Below are 15,356 nucleotides of genomic sequence, written 5' to 3' on the forward strand. Positions count from 1 at the left end.
GTGTTCCCATTCCCCATTTCATCCTCACACCAATCCTGTGGGATAGGATAAGCTGAGAGAAAGTGATTGGCCCAAGGTCACTCCACGAGCTTCGTGGCTGAGGACTTAAACCCTGATCTCCCAAGTCCTAGTCCAACTCTCTAACCACTGCACCACATTGGCAAAATCAAGTTCTACAGCACTAAAAGTTGGGTTTTGTGCTCTGTGTACTTTTGCTTTCCTTCTGTAACTTATTTTTCTTTTACTATAGGGAGAGAATAAAGAGCTTTGCTGTGCAGGGCACTGTAGCATCAACTGGGAGACCCTAAGCAAATGGCATTAAGATGCAGCCCTGCCAATAAAGCTGCAGCTACCATAGTCAGCCCTGTGGAAGTAAAGCTGTGTGGTCTCAATCAGTGAAGGCTGGTCTATTAGAACAAATGGGGCACTGCCACACCAACCTCAGCATGCCCTCAACCAGTCCCCACCTGCCTGACTTCTGACTTACAGTCTAGAGCACTGGCTGTCAACTTCCTCCTTCGAGTCAGTGTTGCCTTTATAAAACTCAGAGGAGGATGTGGACCAACCTAGAATTGGCTGGCTTTGCCTGGCATTGGCCCTGGCTCCACATTCTCTCAGTCACCATGCCTTCCACCCCCACCAGTCCCCATGGGCACCACTGGTCTCCATCGCTTTTTGCTATTTTGCAGCTCCTAACCAGTTGCTTCCTTTCTGGTCTAGGTGTCGATTCCAGTCCTTCTCCTGTCTCTGTGGGCTCCCAGAAATCAATGGAGAACTTTGTGGGCTCCAGGTGAGTCTTCCAAGGCTGGGAGATGCAACAGTCTACTTTGCAGGAAGGTCGTTCTTTTGACCAACCATTCTGAGAGTGTTCGCAATATCATGCAACACCAATTGAAATCCTTAAGAGTTTATCATCTTTTTTAGGATCAACAGAGAACTCACTGTAGGTATTCTCTACAAGTTCCCAGCTGAGTTAGCTCTGGAAACTCTCCCTTATCGTCTAAAATATTAGCACCTACTACATACTAGGTGCTGTACAAAATACGTAACTGAGAAAGACCCAGTCCAGAGCGTTTTGTGGTCTTCGATAAGGTGGAAAGAGCAGGGAAGGATCAGGACAGAAGACACAGTTGCTTCCACTACTAGATCTTTGTGGAGCAACGGAGATGCTGAAGCTCTGTTTTCTATGAGTAATGTTGTTGTCTTCCACCCAGCATTTGGGGTTTTACAACACATTTTGAAACCTGTTAAAGCCTGCAAGCGCTTGTGTGAGATAATCCTTCCTAGAGAGGAAAACCACACCCTCCAACCCACCCCGTACCTGCTAATATAAACATGCTTGAGCACCTCCATTATATATAGAGCCCCACACAGGAGGGTGGAAGGCCCCACCTAAAAGTGCTCTGCTTCAGTTAACCTGGCATGGGCTAGAGGAAGCTGGCCTGCAGTCCATCTTTCTCAGTGCATGCAGGATCCAGTCTTATCAAGGTTAAGAGCCATTGAGAACTACCCCTATGAATGGAGGCAGTATACCAGATGCTGGGGAACAGGGTGGTTTTCATGCTTTGCTTGGCCCATCCAGCTTTGCTTGACCACTGTAAGAAGCAGAAGGCTGCACTATAAGAGTCCCTAGCCTGATCGAACAAGTAGGTGACATCACCATGACATTTCACCTGGGTGACTCTGGTCTCTGCAGATTCAGCATCAGCCGGCGACGGGGTCAAGGCCTGGCACTGCGTCCCCAGTGTCTGACCCCTGAAAGCGAACTCTCCTCTTGCGACAGTGCCATTCAGGACTATCTCCCACTGGTAAGCCTCTCTTCCCCTCTCCATTTCCACTGCCTAGATCACTGCAGCATCGTTTTATCCCACATTGGTTGCCCATCTTATGTGATTTCTGCTGGACTTTTAATTATATTTATAAGGTTTCTTCCCTGCCCTTCACTATAAGGCCCCAGGGCAGGTTTCAACAGTTTAATATGCAATTATATAACAGATAAAATCATTGCTATAGAACACATAAGACTGTTCTGAATGAACCAGAAGAGTATGTAGTTCCCAACTACAATTCCCATCGCCCTCACCCAGCAGTGTGTATGATCAGGGATGATGGGAGTTGTAGTCCAGCAGTATCTGGAGAGCTAAAGGTTTCCTAGCCTTGGCACAACCCATAAAAATCTCTGCTGCACAAGCCTTCTCAAATGAAAGGGAGTTGCAAAACAGCTTTGAACTTGCACAGAAGCACTTCCCACTGAACTGTTAAGGGACTCAGAAGGTTGGCTTAAATGCTCATCCAACTTCTCCCTTGTAACAGGTGCGGCTGCAGCAGGCCCCCGGCATGTTCCAGCTGACCGAGTGTTTCTCGGAGGTCGTTCAGATCCCACTGGACCGCTTGCGCCGGGCCTCTCCCTATGCCTCCCACCGTGCCAGCCTCAGCCCTGCCTCCAGCACCTCCCCTTGGGCACTCATAGCCAAGGCCAGCCCAAGGCTAACAGCAAACCAGCCTTCCCCGGATGGCGGTGAAGTAGTTGGAACAAGCAAGGAGGGAGCGGTGGAGCCAGGATCGCCACACTCACACAGCACCTGCTCAGATGTGCTGAGCGCTGCCGTGTGGGCACAGGCAGACAGCGGGCGTGGCTCCGAGACAGACGCCTGCGACCATTCGCCGGATGCCTCTGAAGTGAGCATCAGCTTGCAGGAGATGTGCCCAGATGCAGAGGAAGGGGACCTGGAGAGCATGAGCTGGGCCACAGCTGTGGCTTTGGCCTGGCTGGAGCACCGCAGTGCTGGGTTCTTTGTGGAGTGGGAGTTGCTGGCAGCCAAGGCCGATTCCTGGCTGCGGGCACAGCAGCTGCCAGAAGGTGTGGATGTCGCCGCTCTCAAAGGGGCAGCACGTCAACTCTTCCTGTTGCTCCGCCACTGGGATGAGAACATCAAGCTGAACATGCTGTGCTACAACCCAAACAACATGTGAAGGAGTACTGAGCAGACCAGGCCGTTGGTTGCGGGTGCCAATAAAGAGACGCGATCAGAGTCTAGAGCAGCAGCGTGTTCTTTCATTGCCCAGGTCTTTGGGTGACTCTGTGTCCACACCAGCAGTGCTTTTTCCAGATACCTCCAAAATTACTGACACTTGAGTTGCTATAGAGAGCCAGGGCTAGTCTCTTGATTACCCTCGTCTATTGGGTTGGCCTGATTATGTCCAAAAAGGGGAGAGAGAGGTGTGCTGTCCCCCACATGTATTGCAAGCCTGTTTTGCACAGCCCTGACTCCTGAAATGAGTGGGAAAGGCTCTCCTTCCACCACAGCAGAAAATTAAGTTTATTCCCAGTAAAAAGCAACACTCCTATTCCTGCTCACAGCTCATCCCCGTACCAAGACTGTGCTACTTAGGGTTGTATCAGATGAAGTCATCCCGTTGGTGCACAGATTTCCACTTGCAGAACCAAACTTCCCCTTCCTCTCCTGTCTCTGTGCACCCCTTGCCCGCTAATTTGCTCAGGAGAGTTAGGAAAAATCTACAGAACAGCTTTAGTGGGTGCATGGGGGAAGCAGAAGGAGGGGCAGTTCCACTGTGCAAGTGGAAGTCCTTGCACTAATGGGACGGTGTTGGATACAACCTTAAGTCCACCTGTTTTCAAGTGTTACCCACATTTAAAAGGCCAAGAAGCTTGCTTTAAAAGCAAATGAAGTGCAGCCACGAGACAAAAGTCAAAATACAGAGGCAAGAGGCCTCACGCCAAGCCCTGGCTGATTTTATTTAAGCTGTTCCACATTACCACCAGCAGGTATGCAGATTGTACTCTTTCCCATCCACACACCACCACCCTTCTGGGCTAGGAGGCAGTGCCTACACTTGAGCAAGAGGTCCTCCCAGGAGGGAATGGAAGTGGTCCATCAGCATCTGACCCAGAGCAACATCCATGCCTGGACCATCTTGTTCATGCTCTCACTGTGGGAAGCTCCTCTTGTGCAGTTTTCACTCGGCCTTTTTCAAAGGCTGTTTCTTTACTTCCTGGGGGGTCATGGAGGGCTCCGTCCCATACCAGAGCTGGAGAAGGATGATGGCGTGGCAAACATGTAGGGCGGCGGAGCTGTAAACTGTTGACGGGTATGTGTTCCAAGAAAGCTCGATCAAACCTAGAATGAGCACCCTGAAGGGAGGGGAAAAAACAAATAGGACATTGTTCAAGAAGTCACATAAGGCTGTCGTAGCAGGAGGAGTGGGTTTTTCTCCTTCCCTCACTTTTACTCTTAAAAATTGTTTGTTTGTTTGTTTGTTTGTTTGTTACATTTGTGTCCCGTCTTTCCTCCCAAAGGAGCCCAGGGCAGCAAACAAGAGATAAAACAATACAAAACACATTTAAAACTATTCCAGCACACATGCAGACTCGGAAAGAGCTCAACTTAAAAGGCTCGTTCAAAGAGGAAGGTCTTCAGTAGGCACCATAAAAACAACAGATGTTGCCTAATATTCAAGGGGAGGGCATTCCAAAGGGCAGGTGCCACAGTGCTAAAATCCCAATTCAGCTATTGTGCAGAACAGACCTGATAAGAGCCTATTTGTGGGAGGCCCTCACCTACAGAGCACAGTGATCAATTGTGTATTTAAGAGATGAGATGATCTTTCAGGTATCCTGATACCACAATGTAGAGGGCTTTCTACACCAGAACCAGGATCTTGAACTTAGCACTCGCTTCTTTGCCGCCCTCCACCCTGCCCTCAGTTCTGCTTCAGCAAAGGTACTCCTAGATCCATATATGTCACTGGAGACACAGGTAACCTCAGTGTCTAAGAGCACCTTTTATCAGCTTCATCTGGTGAGACAGTTATGACTATTGTGATCCAGGCATCAGGAACTCTCAAGATGGGATTACTACAGTGCACTCTATGTGGGGCTTCTCTTGAGCAATCCAGAAACTGCAGCTAGGTTACAATAATGCAGCTAGACTGTTGGCTGGGGCATCCCACCAACAGTATATAACACCTCTGCTAAGAAACTGCACTTGGCTGCCAATACATTATGTGGCTCAGTTAAAAGTTTCGCTCTAGCATTTAAAGTGATACAAGTTAGGGCTAGGACATTTGAGAAACTTAAGCCTTGCCCCACATGCTCCTCTCTGGCAATTGCATTCTTCTTACAGGGCATCATTAAGAGTTCTGTATGCCCCAGAAGTACACCTGATATCATTAAATATACCAGGCCTTTAATGCTGCAGCTCCAGCCTTCTGGAACCAGCATCCAACTGAAATATAGGTAGCTATTGAAAACTTTCTTTTTAAGGCAGCCTTCTCTGAAGCGTGACTTGGCCATTTTATAATGTATACCGAGTTTGGATAATTCAATGATTTCAAAGTTTGTTTTTCGGATTTGTGTACATATTCTGCATTCTGCTTTGGAAAACATTGATTAGGAAACTGTTTATACATTCTTAAACCAAACAGACGTGCCAATAAAGAGTTCTGAACCTCCCCTAAATATATACGGGCCTTTTTATAAAAAGTTTTGATTAGAATCCTACATGAATTATGTCACAGTGGCACCTGCATCAAGGTTTTCATAAGTGGAGGTGGAAAGCTGAACTCCCTGCTTCACCCCTAATCCATCAAAATTCTGCAGCAAGCTGAGCTATTTTTTTAAATGTCTTTATTCCAGAAACCCGTGACATCTTCCCTCTTCATCCAGATTTTTGTGTGTGTGTCTAACATGTGCAAATTATTTGAAATGTAATTTTACAGCACATTGCTTAACTCCCACTAGCCCCACCCCCCTCACTGGTTTTGATGTTCTCTTTGTGATCCTGACTTCAGCCACATCCACAACATACATTTGAAGTGGTACAAGAGTGCTTCAAATGTATGGTGCAGATATGGCCTTTGCTTCAAAGATTCGTCATCTAACTGCTTTGGGGGAGAAAAGGTGACCCTACAAATACCCCAATAAATAAATGGTTGCATTCAAATGTCCCCTCCCTCTGAGTGAAATGTGAGTTCTGGGTGCAACCCAAAGTTCTGTAATCATGACCAAGTGAGCATGTGCTAGAATCACAGGCATGTATGCTGTAAATTCTGTAAAACTGCAATGCAGTTCCTACACACTACATGGATCTGACTGCACAGAGAAAATAGGCACATGGATGGCATGACCCTGCATCCCCTTGACTCGTCTCCCTTTCCCGCCCCCTGCCAGTACGCACTTTAGCAGATGAGCAAGCTTCTTGGGAGGCGTGCACCAGAGCAAGTAGGGCAGAGTGTGGAAATACCAGACATAGAACTGGTAGTGCAAGGAGCGGCTGAAGCAAACGCCGATGAAGTTGGAAGTGAAGAGAGCGAAGACTACCTGTGGCCTTTGGTTAAGGGAAGGTTGCAATGCGCAAAGTTGAAAGTTGAAATCCACTGCAGCTCTGGAATGGAGGAGCATCAAGAGTGTGGAAGCTCGCCTCTTTCCATGCCCTTTTATAAATTAAAGGTAAAGGTAAAGGATCCCTGACAGTTAAGTCCAGTTCCAAACAACTCTGGGGTTGCGGCGCTCATCTTGCTTTACTGGCCGAGGGAGCCGACGTTTGTCCGTGGACAGTTTTTCCGGGTCATGTGGCCAGCATGACTAAGCCGCTTCTGGCAAAACCAGAGCAGCACACAGAAATGTCGTTTACTTCCCGCTGGAGCGATACCCATTTATCTACTTACACTTTGATGTGTTTTTGAACTGCTAGGTTGGCAGGAGCTGGGACTGAAAAATGGGAGCTCACCCCATCGCAGGGATTCGAACCGCTGACCTTCCGATCAGCAAGCCCTAGGCTCAGTGGTTTAGACCATTGTTTCCCAACGTTGGGGCTTCAGCTCTTTTTGGACTACACCTCCCACCATCCCTAGCTAGCAAGGCCAGTGGTCAGGGATGATGGGAATTGTAGTCCAAAATCAGTTACAGACCCAAGGTTGGGAAACAATGGTTTAGACCACAGCGCCACCCGCGTCCCACCCTTTTATAAATTACTATTCATTAAACTTTTATACCACCCTCCATTGGAGGATCACGGAGCAATTTACAATATTAAAAACACAAACATACATACCATAATGAAAACTATACCACCACCACCCTGCAGTTAATTGTTTAATTATCCAAAGGCCTAGGAGAAGAGGGAAGTTTTTACCTGGGGCCTAAAGATAAGTAACTTCGGTGCCAAGCAAGCTTCGCCAGGGAGAGCATTCCACAAGTGGGGGCCCACCACAGAAAAGGGCCGTTCTTGTACCATCACACAAACCACCTACCATGTGGCAAACCATCCCCACCACTCTGGCAAAAGGATATGATTGGCTGAGAGGGGCTGCGGAGGGTTCTTCCTCTCAGCTGGATCCTTCAGCAGTGACAGGATGCTTTCATCACACCTGCAGTTTGGGGGCAGGGTGGGGGTTAGAGGAGAGAAGCAAATGTTGTAATCCATAAGAAAGTGGAACCCTTCCTGCTGGAAGTGTAAACTCTTATTCAGGGCAGTTTAGCATAATCTCTTCTTAATCCATGAGACAGGTTAGGCTGAGAGTGACAGAGCAGATCTCCAGTTAGGCAGTTTCTCTCTTAAAACTAGGTGCTGGGGCAAAAAACAGACAACAGCTGCTGCTTTCCACACCCTATATATAAGATGCCTGCAAGCATCTGCTCACCCCGTTGGAAACAGGATCCTAGGACATGTGGACCTCTGCTGAGATCAGGTGCGGCTCTTCTTAAGACTAAGCTTCAAATGGGTGAGTAGGGATTTGAACCCAGAACTTGCCCCAGCTTTCACATTCTGTGCACATGATACTGACTTTCAGTGCAAGTGGTTTCTGCACCCTTGCACTGAACTGAAGCAGAATCCTGCAAAGGCTGATTTAGTGTGGGTTGTGTATGTGCCCCCAAAGTCCCATTTTCTCTCTTGCTTTGTATCAGGCCAGTGCTGGAGAATTAGAAGCTCGCTCCTTGACAAGCTATAACAACAACAAAATCTCTTTCTCTCTGAGAGCCCATAAATTGTGAGCCTGATTCTCCCAGATTGGAGTTTCACACGTACTTGCCCCCTGAGCACAGTGATAATGCCACCTTCTCACCTGTGCCACCTCTTCAGTGCAAAGAGCCCCAGGGCAGCTAAATGGGCGGCCAGCAATGCCAGGTGGAATGTCCGGTGCTGGAAAACCTCTTCTGGCAAGAATCGCCAGTTTACTGTCCACTTGAAGAGGAACTGTCGGCCCAGATCAAAGGAACGGGACACGTACCCAACAGGATTCACCACCAGGAAGGGCAACCCCAAAACAACCTGCAAGAAACAACTGTGCCTTAAAATTCTCCCACAAAGAACATGAATGCAACTTTTTGGCATTCCAAGTGCAGCAAATTATGGAAGCTAAGTTCACTGCAATTCTTCAGTCTGCCAGCTTCACTTATAGGTATCTGTCTCTCTTGGAAGACAATGAAGGTGTGCGCCTGAGGGGGTGAAGTAAAACGGGAAAGACATGTTTGGTTGCAGCTGCAGCAGATGAGCCAGTGTCACTGCTGATTGATATTACCACCTAAGCCAGAAATCAGGTTCGTGTTCTGCTAATACAACTCTGTGTTCCAAAATTAGAGACATGTCGTGTTACTTCATAGGCTCTGCTGCACATTCATCCAGGAAGTGCTTTATTATTTTTAGCAAAATGCTGGAGCATCAGGTACACAAGCTACTAGTTACTTCTGCTGCTTTAAACCTACAAAACTCATGATGCAATGTAGCTGTGAGGAAGTCATGCAGGTGTGAAAATACTGCTTGGCCCATCCCTCCCATCTCTGCTTCCCTTCTTCCTTTATCTATGGGGTCCTCTTGCTGCAGTTCAGCTTCTTTCCCGGCATCAGTTCCAAAAGACCTGCTGCATTTATTTTGGGCAGCCTCCTCTTAATGGCTACTGGACAGTAATTGAACCTCATGTGCACCTAGCGATGAGGTTTCCCTTGCCAAAAAAGCTCTCTGCGAGCGTGGCCAACATTAACTGCCTTCTCTAATGTTTGCTTGAGGGGAAACTTACTTGTCTGCATCCTTCATAAATTGTATTTCTCCCTTCCATTTAAGAAATAAAACACCAGGGGAAACACCCACTATTTGCTTTGTGCAATTGAGTGTTATGCACTGAGTATTGTGTAACCGCTCACATGCACTGAACTCATGGAATGATGTGCAACCACACAAAACAAATTCACAAATACAAGGACAAGGAGAGGTGGGCCAGAAAATGCTAGAGATGGAGCAGGGTGATATGGAAATATATATATTTGGACAGGAATTTCACCATGATCACTGGAAGCCTCATCCATACATTCTTTGTTTCTGCCTGCATATTTGCAGAAACGACGAGAGCTGGAAACTTTTTAAAAACTAAAACCTGATGATCCAACGGACAGGATCACAGCTGTGCATATTTTCAAAGTGTTTCACCTTGACCTGGCTCTGCTGTCACTAGGTAGTAACTGAATCAGACAAGTATTGGCCTATGGTCATACCACCCTCAACATGCCTGATCGCCTAAAAGCTAAGCAGGGTCAGGACTCGTTACTATTTGGATGGGAGACCCCCTGGGAATACCAGGCACTGTAGACTAAGTGTTGTCTGTTCTGACATGCCGTGTGGCCTTTCCTAGGCCTACCATTCATTTTGGCTGGAGATACCAGGGGTTGAATCTGGGCATGGCAAATCTTCCCATTCCTTACCTGCAGGGCCGCACAGATAGCGAGCTTGGGAATGGCTCCTAGCAGGCCAAAGCGCTGCAGGAGGAGGAAAAGGAGACCCGGAGCAAAGAGCAGGATATTCATCTTCACAGACACTGCCAGGCTGGAGGAGAGAGATAAAAGGTGCCACTGATCCCTGTGGTTAATACAAGGCCCATTCCAGTCCCCATGCACCTTGCTTTTACCATCTGACATTGACTAAGAACTACAGTAGCAGCAGACTTTCACAGAGAGCAAGAGTCTGCCCTGCTTGCCCACAAGGTTTACAGTTTACACTGAACTGTCAGGACTACAGCAAGATCACTGATGGGAGTTGTAGTCAAAAACATCTGGAGGTGCTCAGGCTGGCAAAGGCGGTTTTAGATGGACCACAGGAAGCAATGAGCTGGCTCTGAAAGTTCCCACTTTGCAAGCAGAAAAATCAGGCGTGCCCGTTATTTGTGCTTCTGCAAGAACCACTCGTTTGTTTAAAATACCCTCCCATTGGATGGATTGGCTCCAAAGGGGCTCTCACCTGAAGCAGAAGCATCCCCAGGACCACTGCTCCTCCAGGAAGAGGTTGACAGCCAGGAAAAGGATCGCCATGGCCACCGGGTCATTGAAGAGGCGCAGGACAAAGATGGAGTGGATGCGATAGGAGGCACAGCACATGAAGAAGAAAACATAGGGTGGGACCTGCAGCAGAGGTGTCAACGAGGAAAATCAAGCCCACTTGCCATTGGAGCGGCTTCAAATGACTCAAGCTGCCGCTGTTCCCATTTAAGTGCTGCTGCTTTCTGTATTGTTTTTCACTGTTTTTATTGTATTTTGTGCATCGCCTTGAGAAATGTGTGGAAGGTGAAATAATAGTTGTAATAATAACAGACAAGCATTCAGCAGAAAGTGCCTAAGTTTTTCCCTACAACTGCATGCTCAGTTGCTTTTTTTTTTCAAATTGTAAGGTCAGGTTCCCAGGATCCTCTTCCTCCTTGTGCAAGAGAGGGAGAACCACCAAACCGAAAACTTGTAGCTGTGTCCTCTAATTCACAGCATATGAACTCGTTTTATATGAACCTTTACTACAAAAGCATCATTTTAAAAAATCAAAGCAGTTTACAACAAGAATATATGCAAAATAAAGACCACGTAATTTTTAATTATTAAAAAAAACACTAACTAAAGTTCGTCTTGTTTGTATAAGCCTGGCAGCAAATAAAAGTTTTCAGCAATCATTTAAAGGTCAATACAGATTCGGAAGCCTGCTGAATATATTTTGGAAGAGCATTTCACAGGGCTTGGCCAATAACACTAAAAGCTTGGCTTTGTGTTGAAATCAAATGAGCCTCACCGACCTGGGGGGAAACCAGCGATGCTCCTACAGAAGATCTCAGTGGTAGAACTGGAATATGAGGTTGCATTTTTTTACAATGCTGTGTACAGTATCATGAACATTGAAGTCTCAGTCTATATAAAGAATTCAGCAGTGCAGCTCCATAGAATTTCACCTTAACCTGCACCCACCCAAACCTTGCTGTCCTCCTCCTGGCCTTTAATTTTCAGGTCCCACATGTATTGCACATGAGCACTGTGTTTGGATGAGGGCTCATATCTATTGTGTGATAGGAAAAAGAACAGTCTTTAGTGCTCCTTGAGGTGCTGCAGGAGCTACTGACCTTACTCGTTCGGCTGTAGATGCGGAAAACGAGCAGCAGTGTGGCAAGGTAAAGGGCAGCAAAAAGATATTGGGCCAGGCGGATGTTGGTGCCACGGCCAGTTGCATAATACAGGCCCAGGAAGATGTAAACAAAGCCAGCAGGATATCTGTAGAGAGAGTGAGTGGGTAAATAGATCAACTACAGAGGAAGGCAAGAGAAACTGCCCTATTGCCGCCCAGACGCCATTTTTAAGAGATGTACCCACCCTACCACTCCTGAAACCCTCATTATAATTGCAAGCTCAGTGTTACTCACACAAGAGGGCCTGTGTCCCCCTTTAGTTGGGTGTAATCCAGAGTCCCATTGACAACACCCTCCACTTCATCCATATAGGCTTTCCAGTCGATCTCTGTATCTTTGGGGAAAGCACAGAAGCTGTACCATCAAGTACGAACAGGAGCTCAGTTCAGCTGCTGAAAACGGCCTGGATCTAAAAGAAGGGCTCTAAAATTATCCGAGTCTACAAGAACACATGCAAAGCCATGCCTGGTGGCTGTTCCTCTGTGTAAGGCATTTAGTCATGACCTGTTTTTGAAGGGCTGGGACAGATTTTTATTTAGGCTGGGCTCTAGCAGCCAGGACAACAAGCATCGAGAACAGTTCTCACACTACGCCCTTGCTCAAATGAAGCCCCAGCCCTTCGTCAAAACTACCCCAGACTACACAATGTATGGAACCCTCCACGTAGTCCTGTTAATGATGCCCCACTGTGCATCGTTCAGCTACAGAATTCACTGCCATAAGACGTAGCAACGGCTGCCAATTGGGGCAGTTTTGAAAAGGGGGCGGACAAATCTGTGGACGATGAAGCCAGCAATGCCTGCTGCTCCTGATGGCTGCACTGCATACTGCCTCCAGCATCTATGGAGACCTGACTCCGACTACCAGCTGAAGGTAGGGGTTGTGGGACACAACTGAGGGACGTGTTGTTGCCCTCACATACAGAGGTGCCAACTTGAATAACATATGCGGGGGCAGGCAAGCCTCACCCTGCATAATCAATCACATAGCGTGGCACGCATGCACCATTTGAATGGCAATACTTGGGCAGGGAGCCCTCAAATATTTTAGGGGGGGGGCAAATGGACCTCAACCCCTAGGAATTGGCTCCTATGCTCATGTCCTTCCCATGGTCTTCCCACCTGCTTGGCCACTGAAGAGAGACCTTTTGCTTGACCCAGCCAGCAGGGCTGCTGTCACCTCCTTAACCCAATCCCACAGGGTTCCCTCTGCCGAGCACGCTAGCCCTCCCATCAGATGTCAAAGAGATAAACAACTACCTGACATTTAGAAGACATCTGAAGGCAGCCCTGTTCAGGGAAGTTTTTAATATGTGACATTTTAATGTATTTTTAATTTTTGTTGGAAGCCGCCCAGAGTGGCTGGGGAAACCCAGCCAGATGGGCGTGGTATAAATAAATTATTATTATTATTATTATTATTATTATTATTATTATTATTATTATTATTATTATACCAGAAGAGCTGCAGGCGTGAGCTATATTCCTCCCTCCCTCCCGGCGAGGGTCCTCACCCCACCTAAGCCTTGCCCCTTATCCACACCACCAGTGCCACTCTCCTGACCCTCCACCCCAGGCCCCGTCCCGGACCCTCACTCACATGCCACCCTGTGTATGACCCACTGGTTGACCCCCACTTCGGCCAGGCAGAGGCAGGCGGCCACCAGCGGGGTGTAGTGGGGCTCGAAGAGCACCAGGTGCTTGTCTTGCCAGGCCCGGCGCAGGCTCTGGCGCACGGAGGGCAGCCCGCCCGCAGGCCCCGCGGCCCCCTTCCTCCTCGGAGCGGGACCCGGAGCCATCCCGCCCCGCCGCCCGCCCAGCTCCGGCCACGCTCCCTGCTGCTGCTACGGCTGCTGGCGGCCCGGGCAGGTGGTGCCACCGCGAAACGCGCCCCGGCGCCGCCGCCGCCCGGAGCAGGCAGTTCCGGCGCTCGGAAGGTTCCCTCCTCTTCGCTCTCTTCCTCCTCACTCCCGGTGGGGGCGGAGCATCAGCAGCCTCACGCCAGGAAGCCCTGGGAGGCTTGTAAGTTTTTGCTGTCTCTGTTTTGCTTTCCCATTGTATGCACGCATGCATTGATTGATTGGTGCTATGATTGTCAAGAGGGTTTTTATTTTATTTTAAAGTTTTGGTGAGCCGTCCTGAGCTGGCACTTCATAGAATCTCAGAACTGCAGAGCTGGACAGGATCCTCCTAAGTAGTGCAACCCTCCCGTGGGCACTTTGTCGGATCCAGCAGGGATCTTCTTGCTTTCTTATGCCCAGAAAACGCAAGATGTACTTTTTAGGGGGAAACAAATATTCAAGCATCATGCAGGGAGAAAAGGGAATAGGGTTGCCATCAGTTCTGGTATAATGCAGGATCCGCCAGTATTTCAGTTGGATTCAATGCAAGGCAGAGTTTATCCTATATTTCCACTTCTCTCTCTCTCTCTGCTAAGTTAGGGATCCTCTCCAAATACATGTGTGTGAAAGGTCATGTATTTTAAGCTCTGGGTTCAAAGCACAGATTTACAAATTCATGTGTATGTGTGACAAATGCCAGAGGGGCCATCTTGTTAGGCTGTAGTCTGCAACATGTTATTGACGCAATAATAGTGTATTAAAAAGGTAAAGGGACCCCTGACCATTAGGTCCAGTCGTGACCGACTCTGGGGTTGTGGCGCTCATCTCACTTTACTGGCTGAGGGAGCTGGCATACAGCTTCTGGGTCATGTGGCCAGCAGGACTAAGCCGCTTCTGGCGAACCAGAGCAGCGCACGGAAACGCTGTTTACCTCTCCACTGGAGCAGTACCTATTTATCTACTTGCACTTCGTGCTTTCGAACTACTAGGTTGGCAGGAGCAGGGACCGAGCAACGGGAGCTCACCCCGTTGCAGGGATTCGAACCGCCGACCTTCTGATCGGCAAGTTCTAGGCTCTGTGGTTTAACCCACAGTGCCACATGCATTTATTCTGGGCCATTCACATACCATTCCATGTTATGAGTTGTTCTGTGCTGCTCCCACAAAGTGGATCACATTATTGCTATCTGGAGAGGCACTCTTGCACTATAGTGCAACAAAAGCAGGACAAAAAAAAGACCCCCATAACATTTGTGGCATAGAAAGTTAACAAGAACTCAGCATAGCGTTACAGGCCATGGAAACAAAACAGTATGTCCGCCCCCAAAATTTTGCAGGTGCGAGGAGTACTGATAGCATATAACCGCCCCAGTATGTCCCACATAGCCAATGACCAGCCCAATATCATATGAGGAACAAGTCATTGTGAAAACACTACAAAAAGTGCAAATTTGTATCATAGAATCAGAGTTGGAAGGGACACTGAGTTACTGTATCTAGTCCCACCCCCTGCAACCAAGACAGATGGCCGTCCGACCTCTGCTTAAAAACCTCCAAGGAAGGAGACTCTACCCCCTCTTCCTGTCAGAAACTTCTTCCTGATGTTTAGTCAGAATCTCCTTTCTTGTAACTTGAATTCACTGGATCGTGTCCCTCCAGAGCAAGAGAAAACAAGACTGCTCCATCTTCCACCAACGGCCCTTTAGATATTTTAAGATTATTATCAAATCTCCTCTCAAGTCTTTTCTTTACCAGGCTAAGCATACGTGGGCAATAAACTTGTGAGCCCTTCAAGGCTGCAGTCCTCACGCCGCTTACCTGGGAGCAAGCCTCGTTCAGTTCAACGAGACTTACTTCCGAGTAGACACGGCTTAGGACTGCATTGCTAAGATGCCGTGCAAGACTCTTTCCTGGGTTATCTCTGCAGCAAGCTAACGGGTTTACTGCCTCCCTGGGTTTTGCACAGAGAACCATTCATACGAAGTAGTGGCAAAGACCCCAGGCATGGGACAGCCCCGCCTCGGTGAGGACTAGCGCCCCACATTCTCCCACCCCACCACCCGCAAGA

The 15,356-nt window shown here is 48.2% G+C and overlaps 2 protein-coding genes across 12 annotated transcripts in view; one reads left to right on the forward strand and one right to left on the reverse strand.

Moving 5' to 3' along the window:
• Positions 1-3,032, forward strand: part of VWA5B2 (von Willebrand factor A domain containing 5B2) — an 89,060-nt gene extending 86,028 nt beyond the window's left edge. For all 10 annotated transcript variants that reach the window (XM_083612699.1, XM_083612702.1, XM_083612694.1 and 7 more), the window contains 3 exons: positions 721-790; positions 1,697-1,808; positions 2,314-3,032. In XM_083612699.1, coding sequence (XP_083468825.1) covers positions 721-790; positions 1,697-1,808; positions 2,314-2,973 — 842 coding nt within the window. In that variant the 3' untranslated portion in view covers positions 2,974-3,032. The remainder of the gene's footprint in view (positions 1-720; positions 791-1,696; positions 1,809-2,313) is intronic.
• A 678-nt stretch (positions 3,033-3,710) lies between these two features.
• Positions 3,711-13,529, reverse strand: ALG3 (ALG3 alpha-1,3- mannosyltransferase). 2 transcript variants are annotated; one of them, XM_083613016.1, is made up of 9 exons: positions 13,085-13,529; positions 11,683-11,782; positions 11,386-11,533; positions 10,248-10,408; positions 9,716-9,836; positions 8,086-8,291; positions 7,311-7,389; positions 6,198-6,340; positions 3,711-4,153 (listed from the first exon to the last, which is right to left on the reverse strand). In XM_083613016.1, exons 1-9 carry the CDS (start codon positions 13,518-13,520, stop codon positions 3,979-3,981), a joined length of 1,569 nt encoding a protein of 522 aa, XP_083469142.1. In that variant the 5' UTR covers positions 13,521-13,529; the 3' UTR covers positions 3,711-3,978. The 2 variants fall into 2 exon arrangements, with proteins under 2 accessions (XP_083469142.1, XP_083469141.1); XM_083613015.1 differs by having other exon boundaries at positions 13,048-13,325.
• Between the last annotated feature and the right edge of the window lie 1,827 nt (positions 13,530-15,356).

This window comes from Podarcis filfolensis (assembly GCF_964270895.1).
Source record: "Podarcis filfolensis genome assembly, chromosome: 5".
NCBI lineage: Eukaryota > Metazoa > Chordata > Lepidosauria > Squamata > Lacertidae > Podarcis > Podarcis filfolensis.